We start from the raw sequence: 17,562 nt of genomic DNA on the forward strand, positions 1-17,562 counted from the left end.
CTGATGGCGGGAAAGCAACTCTCGTCTACCTGTGCAGAAGTTGCTTGTTGGATGATTATTTTTTTTTCATACATTGGGGGGGGGGGGGGGGTGTTAAAAATGTCCCAATAATTGTTTAGTAGCTCATTGTTTAAATGTCGGTTTAAAATTGCCAGAGGTCCGTCTGTGTGACTTGCATGCGACATTGACGAGGCAGGTAAACATCTGTCAACACAGAACAATAGAAAGACTACACAACAGCTATGGGGATCAATCGCTTTGTATGATTAACAAAAACTAAAATCCATTGTCATATTCTATATTTTCGTCTTGAATACATTTTTAAACAAATATCAATGATGCATTTCACCAAAATTATTATTAAGAAAAAAAGACGGGTTTTAGGTATAATAAAACTCTCACCTATAGACGGGCTGTATATTAACAAACAAAAATTACGTAATAATTATTTATTCATTCTGAAAGAAAACTCAGAGAAAAATGTTTTAATTCTATTTTCAAGCAGTCGGAGCCATTATTTATATTTAAAGTCATAAATCAATCTTCCTCTTTCCATTCATTCATCCATCCATTCAACATTATCTAGATTTAGATATCTGAGATACTAGAAATTGCACATAATTTTGTAACCATTATCTATTTTTGATTTATTTTACAGCATTGTGATCATGCTCAAAGAAAAATCTTAGCATGTTTTGCGTAGCGATTTTCTATTCAGTAAATAAAAGCATGAAAAAAACATCAGAGTTTGTGGTTAACATCGAATGTATCTTTAAACTAATAATTCGTTGTTGTTGCTTTAAATTTCAAGTGGAAGTATCAAAGAGATGGAAATGAGAGAATTTATAATATACATGCAGGTAAAGTAATATATCTTATATTGGAAACAATTACGTCACTTTCAACAAAATTCATCTAAAATTCGTCTAAACTGATGCATTTTCTTTTAAAATACTTTTTTTCATTGAACATAATCATTATGATGATAATGTATGAATTCAAATTGTATTGCTTTACAAAATTTTTCACAATAAAATTAGATGCAATAAAACCTCTCAGCTACGGTTTATAAATTTTGTCGTCAATACATGACATGCTCGAATAAAGGTTTGTAAATAATTGAAGTAAATTATGAAAAAGATTAATATTGATATAAAGTGGTGTCCGTGAGGGGAGCGACATTTAAACCAGCCTGCAAACATCGAGCGCTGTTCAAAATCAATGAAGCCCTTTTCGAAACTGACCGTTCACAAATCAACATAAGAAAAAGGTCAACATGGCACCAATTTCTAACAGAGAAACCGCTGTTACAACATACCACAAGCAGCGAATAAAAACTCCCATGATAATGTAACCAATAAATAAATCGAAAGGTTTTGATATGGGTTAAAAAAAATAAACTACATGCATATATAATACTTAATACCTGTCAGATATACGTTCGATCTGAAATTCAATTCCAGTGAACGATATCGAAATTTCATTTTTTAATAACCAACTGCTGAATGTTGAAGAGATTTAAACAGACTTTGAACGATTTATGTCTGTGGGTTCACTGAAGCGGAACTGGATCGGAGTGCGAGGAGCCGGGTATTAAAGGAAAAGAGGGACATCGATGTACCTCACTGTGTTTCGGGCTCTTACGATGACGGGTAACGCGTTAGTTTCCCGGGAGCCCTTGCTATTAGGGTTGTTATGCTTGCTTATTGCAGCACCCAGCCTCTGTCAGGATAAAGGTAAGAACATATGTATTGAACATAACTTTTTAACATCTCTTTCTGTCGGGGGGTTGATGGAATGAATGAAAAAAATAGTAATGGAAAGATGGGATTAGCTGTAGAAAGGGTATATATGTATGTGATTGATATTTTTAATATTGGGGCTATTTTCGAAAGTTTCGAATTGTTTATTAAGTTTTTCTGTAATGTTACACGTTTGAATATTGACTGCAAATTCAAAAGAATATTAGGTCCATATTTGCCATGATAATCGGGATGTCAAAACTTTGTCATGTAGGCTTATGCTTGTGTGATGAATGTCCGCCCGCCGATCTGTATCTCCGTCTCCTATCTGTGTCCTCAAAGATTAGGTCATACGAACTCATGTTCTTATCGTGTCATTTTACATCAGTCTATAGAGACCAATTCCTTAAAAATACAACATTCTTTTAAGCACCTTTTAAAAATCTTTATTTCTTTTTATCTGCCATCGAACAAATGTCGTCATCAAAATTCAAAAAGAAAAATTACAAAACATATGCTGTTGACCTACCCAGTCCAGCGAGAGAAAATATGAATGTATTAGAAGGTGGGAAAATCTTCTTCTTCTTTCAATCTAAAATGAAGGAACGCGGAACGGGCTTTAGCTCTTTGGGTCGCTATACAATATATACCTTATTCCAGCTCATTAGGGAATAGATCCGATATCATCTTATTGCTTGTCAGTTCTACTGATGCTCAATATACATATTGTGACATATCTAAAAAAAAGAAGACGAAAGGAAATACATATTTTTCTGTTGAGAAAAGAGGTGTTTTCTATTGTTTTCTTTTGATTGTTCAAAGCAATGGTTTTAATTGGTGCCAGAGTAGCCTGCTTGCGAATTTGTATTTGTGATTTACATTGCAAACGATAGACTTGAAGTTTGAAATCCAGTATCAAATTCTTATTGACAAGTAACAGTTGATGATAAGTATGGCTAATTAAAAGGTAGATCATTATCCAAGAATCGTGTATATACCCAAAATTGTGCAGCCCTCTCTATGTTCAAAATTGCCGACGTTATCCCTGTAATCGTTCTTGTATCCTCGAGGTTTTCTGAAATAGATCATGTGCTCAGATTACTTGGGGTGAGACATCATGTTGTGATCGAAAAAACTTCCACTAAAGCCAGACATATATATAGCTTTGGTTTATTTGATAATTAAAGACATCTTATTTCAAGCGGTGTAAACTGCGGGTCTTTCTCTCCTTTAGTAGAGATTCTTTCCTATTGTCCTTTTATAGATTTTGATTTTTTTTAAAGCCTTGTAAAGTACACTATTTAAATCTTTTTTTTTTGTATTTAGAGGTTGGCATAATTCTTTTAAAAGTTCATGTGTATACAATGTATATGCATATGCAGTACCCGTTAACTGCAGATTGACGAGTAGCACAACATATACTAGGGTTCTAAATCAGTTTTACAAACAGGTGACCAAGAAAAGTCGGCTGAAATGCGAGTCTTTTTCTGTTCGTAACGATTCCTTCCCTATTTAAATCTCCTTTTTTCCGTAATTGACATAATTCCTGAGAATTTAAGATCTATGCGTATACATATGCAGTACCCTTTCACTGCAGTCGCCGGCTACCGCTGCTAGCAATCTAAATCAGTTTTACAAACAGTTGACCACAAAGCATTCAAAATATATACAAACACTTGTATGAAACCGTAGAACTCTTACAGGAACGGCAGATCACGGCGTGTCTAATGGAATAGTTCTACCGCTCTATAACTGCAGTGATTTTAAGTATTTAAGTAATATTGTCTTTCACTAGTTATCAAATTTTATTGTCAATGCGTCCATGCAAAATTGTTAAATGTAATAAGTAAAAGACAAAAACATAGTAAAACAGTTGAAATGAGTGGGTTTTTTTCCTCAGTAGTATGTGTTCATATCCAATCCAATGAAATTGGACACGATGGACAAGAATACATAATCATTTGAGTCATTATGTAAGAACTGATCATCCAGTGAAAGAACCGAACTTTCGACCCACTCGACCCCATTTTTTTAGGCAATGTATGTAATAAGTGGTTTGAATAGAAATGATATATCCACACGTTCATGGTGCGATTGAAAACCTTAGAAAGAATGTTCTTTAAAGTTTATACATTATATTAATGGAATAATTTTTTAACCGAAATACATGTAATTTTATTCATTATTTACAACCTTGTAGTGTTGCGCCGTGTGATTCGTTCCAAATGTGTTTTATCCAGTAATCAAAGATACACAGTTCATACGACATTTCTCAAAAACTTTTTTATACAATTTATTTATATTTCGTACGACATATTCCCAAAAAACTTTTTTTTCCCAATTTATTGATATCCATGGTGGTTATGGGGTAAAAACTCGGTTGACAGCGTTTACACTATAAACAGTCCAATGCCTGTATACGCTGGTTTAAAATGGGTACATTCAGCTGTTTTGTGTCTGCGTCAGGTCATTGCATTTGAACTGTCAATTTCAATTGAAATAGAAATTTCATTTTTTGATATTACCTCAAAGTGCGTCCCGAGAATTTCATGAAGTTGGTGAGATTTCACAAATTCAGATTTAACGTAATTAACATAAATTAACTTTGTACAAATTTTATAATTTCTCTCACGTTCATAGCTCTCTACACGTTAAAACAAAGTTGCCTATTTATATTGCGACACATCGTCGAAAAGCATGGCTTGAGTCGATGATTGGGACAAAATAAGGATTATTTGAATTGAGGCTATGATAAAGGAGAAAACTTGACTTGGTTGGAAATATGATCATGAATCGTTTATATTAATTGTACAAATTATGACAGTCAGAGCTGCAATAATGTAGCCCTCTCCAATTTTTTTTTTATATGACCCCCCCCCCCCCCCTTCAAAAAAGGAGAGTGATACATTATTGCAGCTATAACAGTTAGCACCTGTAAAAAGGAATGTATATGATGATATGGCTCACGTGATTGCGATGAATATTTCTGTGCTGTGTTAAAAATTTAACGGTGTCACTTTTAGTTGTCGGATCAATAAAAAGCTTAATAAGTTTGTCCATAAGAGTTTGGCATTATTTTTTTCATATTGTAAACCCATGAAAACTAGAAGTGCAATATATTTGCGACGCATAACTTAATTCTTAATTCAATATGCATGTCATATTATATAAATAGAATAATCTCTACTTTTACAAGTAAATTTGTAAAAAATATCAGACCACCTTTCTAACCAAAAAAAAAAACTTGAAACAGAATAAAATGCCCGTTAAAAAAAAATAATAAAACGTGTAAAAGTGCATGTCAACAGGGTAGACGATCGGTGATTTTGATGGGTGCAACTCGGTTGTCTGTAACTTGTACCACCGAACGGCTTAGAGTAAAACATACGTAATTGATCACTCGACAAATAAGTTGATAAGGAAGGCAAATACTTGAGCATTGAGGAACGATTCTGTGGAAAAGTGACCACGCCAAAGACCAATAACTTCTTCTACAGAATCGGGGATTTAATTTTCTTTGGTTTCGAATGAATTCTGTCAATATAACCGGTTTACATGTTCTTGTGAAAAAAAGGTTGTTTTATCAAAGAGTACTTAAGCATAAATTCATCTCAGAAGAGACTCGAACAGCTGTTTACCTGCCTGTGTCTTGATATTTTTTTTTTCATGATGGGGTTATTTCCAAAAAAGTGTTTGAGAGAGAGAGAGAGAGAGAGAGAGAGAGAGAGAGAGAGAGAGAGAGAGAGAGAGAGAGAGATTAAAGGGCACCGCTTCCATTTCGTATATAATGCATGTTCTTGTAAAGTTTTGATATTGAATTACTACAATACTTGACATAAATGAACGACATATTTGGAGTCAGTTTGACATTGATCCCACGCTCTTGACGCAGACACTGAACGTCGAGTTCCCCCTAATTGAATGGTAAATTATGTAATGCTTTACTGTAGTAAGTGGAGGGGGTTGGTTGCTGTTTTTTCTTTCTCTGTTTGGGTGTTGTTGTTTTTTTTTTATTATGCAAGTTCTCTGCATACAAAAAGTGCATGCATTGTTGGTCTTTTAGCTAAATTGTTTTACACGCGAAACAGTATGTACAAATTGCCATGTTTGTGTTGACGACACGACCTATTGGTATTTTCAAATTTAAGAGACATGACACATGTAACTTGAACTTTTCTCACATTCTTTTTTAAAATATCTAAAAGGAGAGAAAATATTTTTTCCAAAAAAAAATTTGAATGTTTTTTCCTATTACCTCTCTACAGGGCTCTTCAGTGCAGTGTAAACATGGTTACCACCACCCAGCTTTCTTATTCCATCTGAATAAGAAAATATACATAATACTTATAATGTCGTATTCTTCAGCGTTCTACATTTAATTCTACATCATTGTATCAAATTGCTTCTTGATAATTGACAAAAACATTCATCATTTGTCAGCAGTTGCATGGACAGATTTAAATTAAAGTAGTGAAACTATTTAGGAGAATTGATTTTTATTAAGAGTTTTAATAATTTTTGACAAATACTCTATATATAAAATAGCATTCTTGATTCAGTGACGACGGTTTAGTTTTAAAAGTTTCCGAATGCTAATGGGCCTTATGTAGAAAATACCCAAATTTAAAATGTAAAATAGATGGATTTTCCTTGACTGAATAATAGTTTTTATCTAAACAAATTCTAGGCTAACATTCAGCCTCCTTAATTCATTCTCAGCAATCTTTTTTCTTTTTTCATATAAAAAATGCTCTAAATGAGTAAAAGTCGGCATTGTCTCATTTCTTCATATAAAACCATTTTATGTTTCGGATTCTGTAATCTGATGTGTGCATTGTCCTACACAAGAGCTTATTACAATCAAAGAAAGTTACGTTAATTTGGGGTTTGCAAATCGTTTATCAACTAGATTTAACTATTCATTTCGTGCAAGGGCATTAAAAAACCCCACACAAAACCGAAAATGATACGTATCTATCTTCAATCTTGGCTATGCAAGTGGTAGTCTTTTAAATGAGCAGGTTGTTTTATTTTTTTAATACATATTACAAAATAACGAACAATATTTTGATAGTTGGGGTCTCTCTATAGAATCCTTTAAAGTTTCATTTATTTATGAGGTCATGGTAAAATGTAAAAATTACATTATTATTGATATTTCATGAAATCAGAGCCCATTACATGGTCATGCACCAAATTGACCATATATATATATATATATATATATATATATATATATATATTAGCATTTTATAGTCGGTTTCATAAGACAATAGAATAGTTATGAGTAGTGAGCTCTAGACAATGGTGGCTTATTAAATTTTCTCAATCTGATCACGTGATGAACATGCATGTATTCTCATTCCGACATGCGTGATAAATGCGCCGCAGTTTGAAATTGAAGAAAAAATGTTATATCTGCTCGCGATCATTGTGATAATAATTTTGACATAATTCTTCGTCTTTTTATTGAATTAATTTTTATTTAGTTGAAAAGTGCATTTTTAAAAAAAAATCAATTTTTATTATTGGTTAAAGTGTGCATTTTAATTATTCAATTTTCGTGAGACAGATTTTTAAGATTACTTTTTTTTTTTAAAAAGGAGAACATTATAACAAGGAGAAACTTTTGAAATGGGTGGGTTTTAAAAAACTCAACCGTATATTATCCACCCCAATTGACGTCATATTTGTCCTAAATTTGTTTTTGGAACTAGTTTCTAAAGAGAACACTGTATACTCCCACGTCCTTTGACAAGATACCAATGAAAAGTGAGATATTTAAAAAGAAGCCTTCATTCAGAAAATGGCGAGCATTTCTTTCTACTATTATAATTTTGCGCACTTAACACACTCATATTCTCTCTCTCTCTCTCTCTCTCTCTCTCTCTCTCTCTCTCTCTCTCTCTCTCTCTCTCTCTCAATGTAGCTACATATACATGTATGCTCAGAAAACATATTTAATAGTAATGATAATTTGCATTGATTGTCTATTTAAAACTTCATAATAAGGGCGAAAGCGTTCGTCTTTAGACTCTATTTAAACATAATCTATTTTACAATAAGTTAATGCATTAAATGCAAAATATTTGCATGGCTGCGTGGTTGGAATATGCATATCATGTTATACACTAAATATTTAATTTTCCATTATCTATCATTCATGATTTATCGTTTTTATGAGTGCATTTTAACTTATTTCTCCAGTTACACGATTTGAACACCTCTTCAAAAAATACGAAATAAAAACCACATTAAGTTCATTTTTATGGAGTTTTTTTTTTTAATTGCAATAAAGTAATAAAGCTAGGTGTTAACGTTTTAAAAATATAGAGTTAGCATTTTTTGGTTCAATGGAGCAACAACAACTCTTCTGATTCGACATAAAAAGAACCCTATAAATGTCCTTGAGTGACGGTTATTTAGAGTGCGTTGATATCGAGTGTACGCAGTGGTTAGTTAATCTACTATCGATTAGATTTCATGCATGGGTACTCATCATTAAACGTTTGCTGTGTTTGTTTATAACATATTTATAGCATTAAACATCTTTTGAATATATTTAAAGATAAAGAACATTATGTACTAGCATTTTTACAATTTTTTAAAAAAAAGAACCCACTTATTATTTATCTATATATATAATTATTTAGCCATTAATATATTTTTTTATATTTTGGTTTCATTTCATCTTGCATCATTGCTTTTGTAATTTTGTCTCAATTGAATGCTTCCGCGATATACCATACAATTGTTTACCAAATTCAGACATCATTTAGCGTATATTAACAGTTCTTTTTCTGTAAATTCAAAAATAACTATTCTGCTCACTTGTCAAAACCATGTATCCATCAAATGAAGAGACTGTCTGGGCTATACATGACTTACACCCCGACCCTCAATGATAATTGATGTGAACATGTGAAGTGTTTATTTACTGGCCCCTCAACGGAAACCCTCTGAACGAACAGTATCGGTGAACGGAGACCCCTTTGTCTGTTCCGGTTTAAGCAATCCGGTTACTCTGAAAGATGGCATGCTCTAGATATATAGTTTTTGTTGGAGTCTGCAAATATATGTGTATGTTTCATTAAGTAAACAATATTTTTAACATCTCACTACCACCTGCTTTCCTATTCTACTTTTGTTCTCCATTCCATTAAAAACAAATTTAAATCCATGAAGACGATATTAAAGGAAATAAAATAAATAAATAAATAAATAAATAAATAAATAAATAAATAAATTCATTAATAATTCAGCCATCAACAAGTAAATAAATGGAACATTGATAACATAATATTTGTCCGTGTGTATGGTTTCAATAACTGTTTGATGTTGACCGTCAATATGTTGGCCTGTATGTCGTCTGTTGCTATGCTGTTACAGACTGACATCCATTGATACCACAGTGCAGACTTAAGCATCTTCCATTCAACTCGTTAATACCAACACAAACGCCCTCTTTTAAGTTACAAACTTCGACAAGGGCTTCCATTTTGGTGTGGAACCGGTTTTAAAATACCTTTGATTTGGTTTTAATTTTTTATGAAATGGGGTCAAAAATAAGAGAAACGCCAACGAAACCCAACTCCAGTGTGTACACGACCTTCTAAGACACCCAGCGATTTAAAGGACCGTATTCATCGATTCTCCTCGGCAGTGTGCTGCATGGACTCTTTTTCATCTCATGTATATCGAAACTTTTATGTTACACAATAACGATTTTGCAGAAGATAATCGGCAGATTGAAGAGTAGAGTGTATAACTCTACTAAATTGAGTACGAATGAATAGATGATGAGTGTAACCGCACATTTTATTGGTGTTGTTACAATTTAAAGGGCGGTGTAGAATCTTGCTGTTGAATTACCGGGTATACCGTATAATTTGTCTGGTTATCAAAAAACACTTTCAGAATAACTGTAAAGTCTGTAGCCAAACAAGTAAAGAATTGATAAATAAAGATACAATGTATCATGATATGCCTCCAAATGCAACCTGAATATCGATATACGAAAAGTGGAGCTTCTTCCCACTGATAACAAAATGAATTAAAATAATCATTAATTAACAAAGAGACCAATAACGCTGATAAAAAAATAAGTTTTTTATTTGTTCTTTTTGTTTTCAGAATGTAACCAATCGCTGGGTCTGGAATCAGGAGATGTAAAGAAAGAGCAGCTGAAGTCCTCGCCCATCCGGGCGGGCCTAGATGTAGAGTACGGGCGGTACAATTGCTGTGTGGGTCAGTATTTAGAACGAGAGAGAGAGAGAGAGAGAGAGAGAGAGAGAGAGAGAGAGAGAGAGAGAGAGAGAGAGAGAGATCAGGCCAGACATCGAATCAAATCACATGCAAATTTTGAATTTACATCAAGCAGTAAATTCAAAATGTTCAAGGTGTCATAACAGTATTTCACTGAAGGTTCACGTCAAAACATGGCTGAGCCAAAATAATTCCCGAATTTTCCCTTGAATTCGGGGCGTTTCCGCACGCGACAGGAGCTGATTTTTTTTATGAGCTGAAAAACAATGTGTAAGAGGTCTAACTATCCCATTTTTGTAATAATGCGAGGTCATTTGAATTTTTGATGCGTGTTGTTTCCGGAGGGGGGTGAAAAGGCCCGGGCTTGATTTTCAAGCACATGTGTAACTTCGAGGTAAACAAAGTCTCACGCCTTGCTGGATGCACGTGTGTATTTTGCTAGGAAATTGTAAATGAAGCGTTGTTTAAAAAGATGTCAAGAGGATTTTTTCCAGAAGTTCGTTTTGAATTTTTAATCTGTATCTAAAGTTGTGCAATTTTGGTAAGAATATATAGTAAAATTTAATACTGTAGTGCAACCTGCAGGAAAACGGGTTTGCTATGTTAAAAATTGTTTTACCTGTGTTTTAGGTATTAAATCAGCGTGTTTAGACGGAAAATGACAAACAATGGGGTTTTGTAGCCAGCAGCACGCTTATTTTGTTTTTAATGATGCATACAAAATTAGCCCACATTTCCTCTGAAATGTTCTACTGCCTCAAAACAATGACCCATTTATAATAGATCGGACCGTCTAAACTGCCCGGAAAATTTTCAGCAGATCAAATACGATGTAGTATTCATCGTCGTAAACAACAAAATCTTCTACGGGGTGTGAATTTCAAATAAAATCGGTTGTTTAGGCCCTTGTGTTACAGTAAGAAATGCTCAATTTATGTCCAAAATTGAGAAATATTGGTACGAAAGCGGAAAACAGCTGAGATGTATCACTCATGTTAGTTAGATTAGAACAAGACCGTGCTATTTTGGACAAAGGTTCTCACCATTTTCATAAATTGTATGAAATAATGACGTTTTCTCTACCCCACCCCCCCAGAGGCAGGGTCATTGAATTTTTTGCTGACATAATTTCTAGGGTCCACATGATATTAATTAATTTGCGTCATTTTATACATTTTCATACATCACTTGTCAATTTAAAACCAAAAAATCACTGAATATCAAAACACCGTGTAAATGCATACAGTATAACTTTGATCATATTTTCATAAATCAGTGGCCACCGTGTACACCGTGGTGTTAAAAAATCGCTCATAACTTTCTGAAATGAGAAGATATCTTCATATTTTTTTTTTAGTCACACAACACAATGAGCATTAATCAATTTATTAATGTTGATTTTGCGATAACAAAAAATGAGTTATATTGCAGGTGTCATAACAGTATTTCACTGAAGGTTCACGTCAAAACATGGCTGAGCCAAAATAATTCCCGAATTTTCCCTTGAATTCGGGGCGTTTCCGCACGCGACAGGAGCTGATTTTTTTTATGAGCTGAAAAACAATGTGTAAGAGGTCTAACTATCCCATTTTTGTAATAATGCGAGGTCATTTGAATTTTTGATGCGTGTTGTTTCCGGAGGGGGGTGAAAAGGCCCGGGCTTGATTTTCAAGCACATGTGTAACTTCGAGGTAAACAAAGTCTCACGCCTTGCTGGATGCACGTGTGTATTTTGCTAGGAAATTGTAAATGAAGCGTTGTTTAAAAAGATGTCAAGAGGATTTTTTCCAGAAGTTCGTTTTGAATTTTTAATCTGTATCTAAAGTTGTGCAATTTTGGTAAGAATATATAGTAAAATTTAATACTGTAGTGCAACCTGCAGGAAAACGGGTTTGCTATGTTAAAAATTGTTTTACCTGTGTTTTAGGTATTAAATCAGCGTGTTTAGACGGAAAATGACAAACAATGGGGTTTTGTAGCCAGCAGCACGCTTATTTTGTTTTTAATGATGCATACAAAATTAGCCCACATTTCCTCTGAAATGTTCTACTGCCTCAAAACAATGACCCATTTATAATAGATCGGACCGTCTAAACTGCCCGGAAAATTTTCAGCAGATCAAATACGATGTAGTATTCATCGTCGTAAACAACAAAATCTTCTACGGGGTGTGAATTTCAAATAAAATCGGTTGTTTAGGCCCTTGTGTTACAGTAAGAAATGCTCAATTTATGTCCAAAATTGAGAAATATTGGTACGAAAGCGGAAAACAGCTGAGATGTATCACTCATGTTAGTTAGATTAGAACAAGACCGTGCTATTTTGGACAAAGGTTCTCACCATTTTCATAAATTGTATGAAATAATGACGTTTTCTCTACCCCACCCCCCCAGAGGCAGGGTCATTGAATTTTTTGCTGACATAATTTCTAGGGTCCACATGATATTAATTAATTTGCGTCATTTTATACATTTTCATACATCACTTGTCAATTTAAAACCAAAAAATCACTGAATATCAAAACACCGTGTAAATGCATACAGTATAACTTTGATCATATTTTCATAAATCAGTGGCCACCGTGTACACCGTGGTGTTAAAAAATCGCTCATAACTTTCTGAAATGAGAAGATATCTTCATATTTTTTTTTTAGTCACACAACACAATGAGCATTAATCAATTTATTAATGTTGATTTTGCGATAACAAAAAATGAGTTATATTGCAGGTGTCATAACAGTATTTCACTGAAGGTTCACGTCAAAACATGGCTGAGCCAAAATAATTCCCGAATTTTCCCTTGAATTCGGGGCGTTTCCGCACGCGACAGGAGCTGATTTTTTTTATGAGCTGAAAAACAATGTGTAAGAGGTCTAACTATCCCATTTTTGTAATAATGCGAGGTCATTTGAATTTTTGATGCGTGTTGTTTCCGGAGGGGGGTGAAAAGGCCCGGGCTTGATTTTCAAGCACATGTGTAACTTCGAGGTAAACAAAGTCTCACGCCTTGCTGGATGCACGTGTGTATTTTGCTAGGAAATTGTAAATGAAGCGTTGTTTAAAAAGATGTCAAGAGGATTTTTTCCAGAAGTTCGTTTTGAATTTTTAATCTGTATCTAAAGTTGTGCAATTTTGGTAAGAATATATAGTAAAATTTAATACTGTAGTGCAACCTGCAGGAAAACGGGTTTGCTATGTTAAAAATTGTTTTACCTGTGTTTTAGGTATTAAATCAGCGTGTTTAGACGGAAAATGACAAACAATGGGGTTTTGTAGCCAGCAGCACGCTTATTTTGTTTTTAATGATGCATACAAAATTAGCCCACATTTCCTCTGAAATGTTCTACTGCCTCAAAACAATGACCCATTTATAATAGATCGGACCGTCTAAACTGCCCGGAAAATTTTCAGCAGATCAAATACGATGTAGTATTCATCGTCGTAAACAACAAAATCTTCTACGGGGTGTGAATTTCAAATAAAATCGGTTGTTTAGGCCCTTGTGTTACAGTAAGAAATGCTCAATTTATGTCCAAAATTGAGAAATATTGGTACGAAAGCGGAAAACAGCTGAGATGTATCACTCATGTTAGTTAGATTAGAACAAGACCGTGCTATTTTGGACAAAGGTTCTCACCATTTTCATAAATTGTATGAAATAATGACGTTTTCTCTACCCCACCCCCCCAGAGGCAGGGTCATTGAATTTTTTGCTGACATAATTTCTAGGGTCCACATGATATTAATTAATTTGCGTCATTTTATACATTTTCATACATCACTTGTCAATTTAAAACCAAAAAATCACTGAATATCAAAACACCGTGTAAATGCATACAGTATAACTTTGATCATATTTTCATAAATCAGTGGCCACCGTGTACACCGTGGTGTTAAAAAATCGCTCATAACTTTCTGAAATGAGAAGATATCTTCATATTTTTTTTTTAGTCACACAACACAATGAGCATTAATCAATTTATTAATGTTGATTTTGCGATAACAAAAAATGAGTTATATTGCAGGTGTCATAACAGTATTTCACTGAAGGTTCACGTCAAAACATGGCTGAGCCAAAATAATTCCCGAATTTTCCCTTGAATTCGGGGCGTTTCCGCACGCGACAGGAGCTGATTTTTTTTATGAGCTGAAAAACAATGTGTAAGAGGTCTAACTATCCCATTTTTGTAATAATGCGAGGTCATTTGAATTTTTGATGCGTGTTGTTTCCGGAGGGGGGTGAAAAGGCCCGGGCTTGATTTTCAAGCACATGTGTAACTTCGAGGTAAACAAAGTCTCACGCCTTGCTGGATGCACGTGTGTATTTTGCTAGGAAATTGTAAATGAAGCGTTGTTTAAAAAGATGTCAAGAGGATTTTTTCCAGAAGTTCGTTTTGAATTTTTAATCTGTATCTAAAGTTGTGCAATTTTGGTAAGAATATATAGTAAAATTTAATACTGTAGTGCAACCTGCAGGAAAACGGGTTTGCTATGTTAAAAATTGTTTTACCTGTGTTTTAGGTATTAAATCAGCGTGTTTAGACGGAAAATGACAAACAATGGGGTTTTGTAGCCAGCAGCACGCTTATTTTGTTTTTAATGATGCATACAAAATTAGCCCACATTTCCTCTGAAATGTTCTACTGCCTCAAAACAATGACCCATTTATAATAGATCGGACCGTCTAAACTGCCCGGAAAATTTTCAGCAGATCAAATACGATGTAGTATTCATCGTCGTAAACAACAAAATCTTCTACGGGGTGTGAATTTCAAATAAAATCGGTTGTTTAGGCCCTTGTGTTACAGTAAGAAATGCTCAATTTATGTCCAAAATTGAGAAATATTGGTACGAAAGCGGAAAACAGCTGAGATGTATCACTCATGTTAGTTAGATTAGAACAAGACCGTGCTATTTTGGACAAAGGTTCTCACCATTTTCATAAATTGTATGAAATAATGACGTTTTCTCTACCCCACCCCCCCAGAGGCAGGGTCATTGAATTTTTTGCTGACATAATTTCTAGGGTCCACATGATATTAATTAATTTGCGTCATTTTATACATTTTCATACATCACTTGTCAATTTAAAACCAAAAAATCACTGAATATCAAAACACCGTGTAAATGCATACAGTATAACTTTGATCATATTTTCATAAATCAGTGGCCACCGTGTACACCGTGGTGTTAAAAAATCGCTCATAACTTTCTGAAATGAGAAGATATCTTCATATTTTTTTTTTAGTCACACAACACAATGAGCATTAATCAATTTATTAATGTTGATTTTGCGATAACAAAAAATGAGTTATATTGCAGGTGTCATAACAGTATTTCACTGAAGGTTCACGTCAAAACATGGCTGAGCCAAAATAATTCCCGAATTTTCCCTTGAATTCGGGGCGTTTCCGCACGCGACAGGAGCTGATTTTTTTTATGAGCTGAAAAACAATGTGTAAGAGGTCTAACTATCCCATTTTTGTAATAATGCGAGGTCATTTGAATTTTTGATGCGTGTTGTTTCCGGAGGGGGGTGAAAAGGCCCGGGCTTGATTTTCAAGCACATGTGTAACTTCGAGGTAAACAAAGTCTCACGCCTTGCTGGATGCACGTGTGTATTTTGCTAGGAAATTGTAAATGAAGCGTTGTTTAAAAAGATGTCAAGAGGATTTTTTCCAGAAGTTCGTTTTGAATTTTTAATCTGTATCTAAAGTTGTGCAATTTTGGTAAGAATATATAGTAAAATTTAATACTGTAGTGCAACCTGCAGGAAAACGGGTTTGCTATGTTAAAAATTGTTTTACCTGTGTTTTAGGTATTAAATCAGCGTGTTTAGACGGAAAATGACAAACAATGGGGTTTTGTAGCCAGCAGCACGCTTATTTTGTTTTTAATGATGCATACAAAATTAGCCCACATTTCCTCTGAAATGTTCTACTGCCTCAAAACAATGACCCATTTATAATAGATCGGACCGTCTAAACTGCCCGGAAAATTTTCAGCAGATCAAATACGATGTAGTATTCATCGTCGTAAACAACAAAATCTTCTACGGGGTGTGAATTTCAAATAAAATCGGTTGTTTAGGCCCTTGTGTTACAGTAAGAAATGCTCAATTTATGTCCAAAATTGAGAAATATTGGTACGAAAGCGGAAAACAGCTGAGATGTATCACTCATGTTAGTTAGATTAGAACAAGACCGTGCTATTTTGGACAAAGGTTCTCACCATTTTCATAAATTGTATGAAATAATGACGTTTTCTCTACCCCACCCCCCCAGAGGCAGGGTCATTGAATTTTTTGCTGACATAATTTCTAGGGTCCACATGATATTAATTAATTTGCGTCATTTTATACATTTTCATACATCACTTGTCAATTTAAAACCAAAAAATCACTGAATATCAAAACACCGTGTAAATGCATACAGTATAACTTTGATCATATTTTCATAAATCAGTGGCCACCGTGTACACCGTGGTGTTAAAAAATCGCTCATAACTTTCTGAAATGAGAAGATATCTTCATATTTTTTTTTTAGTCACACAACACAATGAGCATTAATCAATTTATTAATGTTGATTTTGCGATAACAAAAAATGAGTTATATTGCAGGTGTCATAACAGTATTTCACTGAAGGTTCACGTCAAAACATGGCTGAGCCAAAATAATTCCCGAATTTTCCCTTGAATTCGGGGCGTTTCCGCACGCGACAGGAGCTGATTTTTTTTATGAGCTGAAAAACAATGTGTAAGAGGTCTAACTATCCCATTTTTGTAATAATGCGAGGTCATTTGAATTTTTGATGCGTGTTGTTTCCGGAGGGGGGTGAAAAGGCCCGGGCTTGATTTTCAAGCACATGTGTAACTTCGAGGTAAACAAAGTCTCACGCCTTGCTGGATGCACGTGTGTATTTTGCTAGGAAATTGTAAATGAAGCGTTGTTTAAAAAGATGTCAAGAGGATTTTTTCCAGAAGTTCGTTTTGAATTTTTAATCTGTATCTAAAGTTGTGCAATTTTGGTAAGAATATATAGTAAAATTTAATACTGTAGTGCAACCTGCAGGAAAACGGGTTTGCTATGTTAAAAATTGTTTTACCTGTGTTTTAGGTATTAAATCAGCGTGTTTAGACGGAAAATGACAAACAATGGGGTTTTGTAGCCAGCAGCACGCTTATTTTGTTTTTAATGATGCATACAAAATTAGCCCACATTTCCTCTGAAATGTTCTACTGCCTCAAAACAATGACCCATTTATAATAGATCGGACCGTCTAAACTGCCCGGAAAATTTTCAGCAGATCAAATACGATGTAGTATTCATCGTCGTAAACAACAAAATCTTCTACGGGGTGTGAATTTCAAATAAAATCGGTTGTTTAGGCCCTTGTGTTACAGTAAGAAATGCTCAATTTATGTCCAAAATTGAGAAATATTGGTACGAAAGCGGAAAACAGCTGAGATGTATCACTCATGTTAGTTAGATTAGAACAAGACCGTGCTATTTTGGACAAAGGTTCTCACCATTTTCATAAATTGTATGAAATAATG

General features: G+C 34.2%; 1 protein-coding gene across 3 annotated transcripts in view; it reads left to right on the forward strand.

The window, feature by feature from the left end:
- The first annotated feature begins 1,601 nt into the window (after window positions 1–1,601).
- LOC105327563 (uncharacterized) overlaps window positions 1,602–17,562 on the forward strand; it is a 157,756-nt gene continuing 141,795 nt past the window's right edge. For 2 of the 3 annotated variants that reach the window (XM_066067900.1, XM_066067902.1), the window contains exons 1-2: window positions 1,602–1,736; window positions 9,876–9,989. In XM_066067900.1, the coding sequence (XP_065923972.1) occupies window positions 1,616–1,736; window positions 9,876–9,989 (235 nt within the window). In that variant the 5' untranslated portion in view covers window positions 1,602–1,615. The remainder of the gene's footprint in view (window positions 1,737–9,875; window positions 9,990–17,562) is intronic. The other variant, XM_066067901.1, reaches the window with a different exon arrangement.

The sequence above is a fragment of the Magallana gigas genome, chromosome 8 (genome assembly GCF_963853765.1).
Source record: "Magallana gigas chromosome 8, xbMagGiga1.1, whole genome shotgun sequence".
Taxonomy (NCBI): Eukaryota; Metazoa; Mollusca; class Bivalvia; order Ostreida; family Ostreidae; genus Magallana; species Magallana gigas.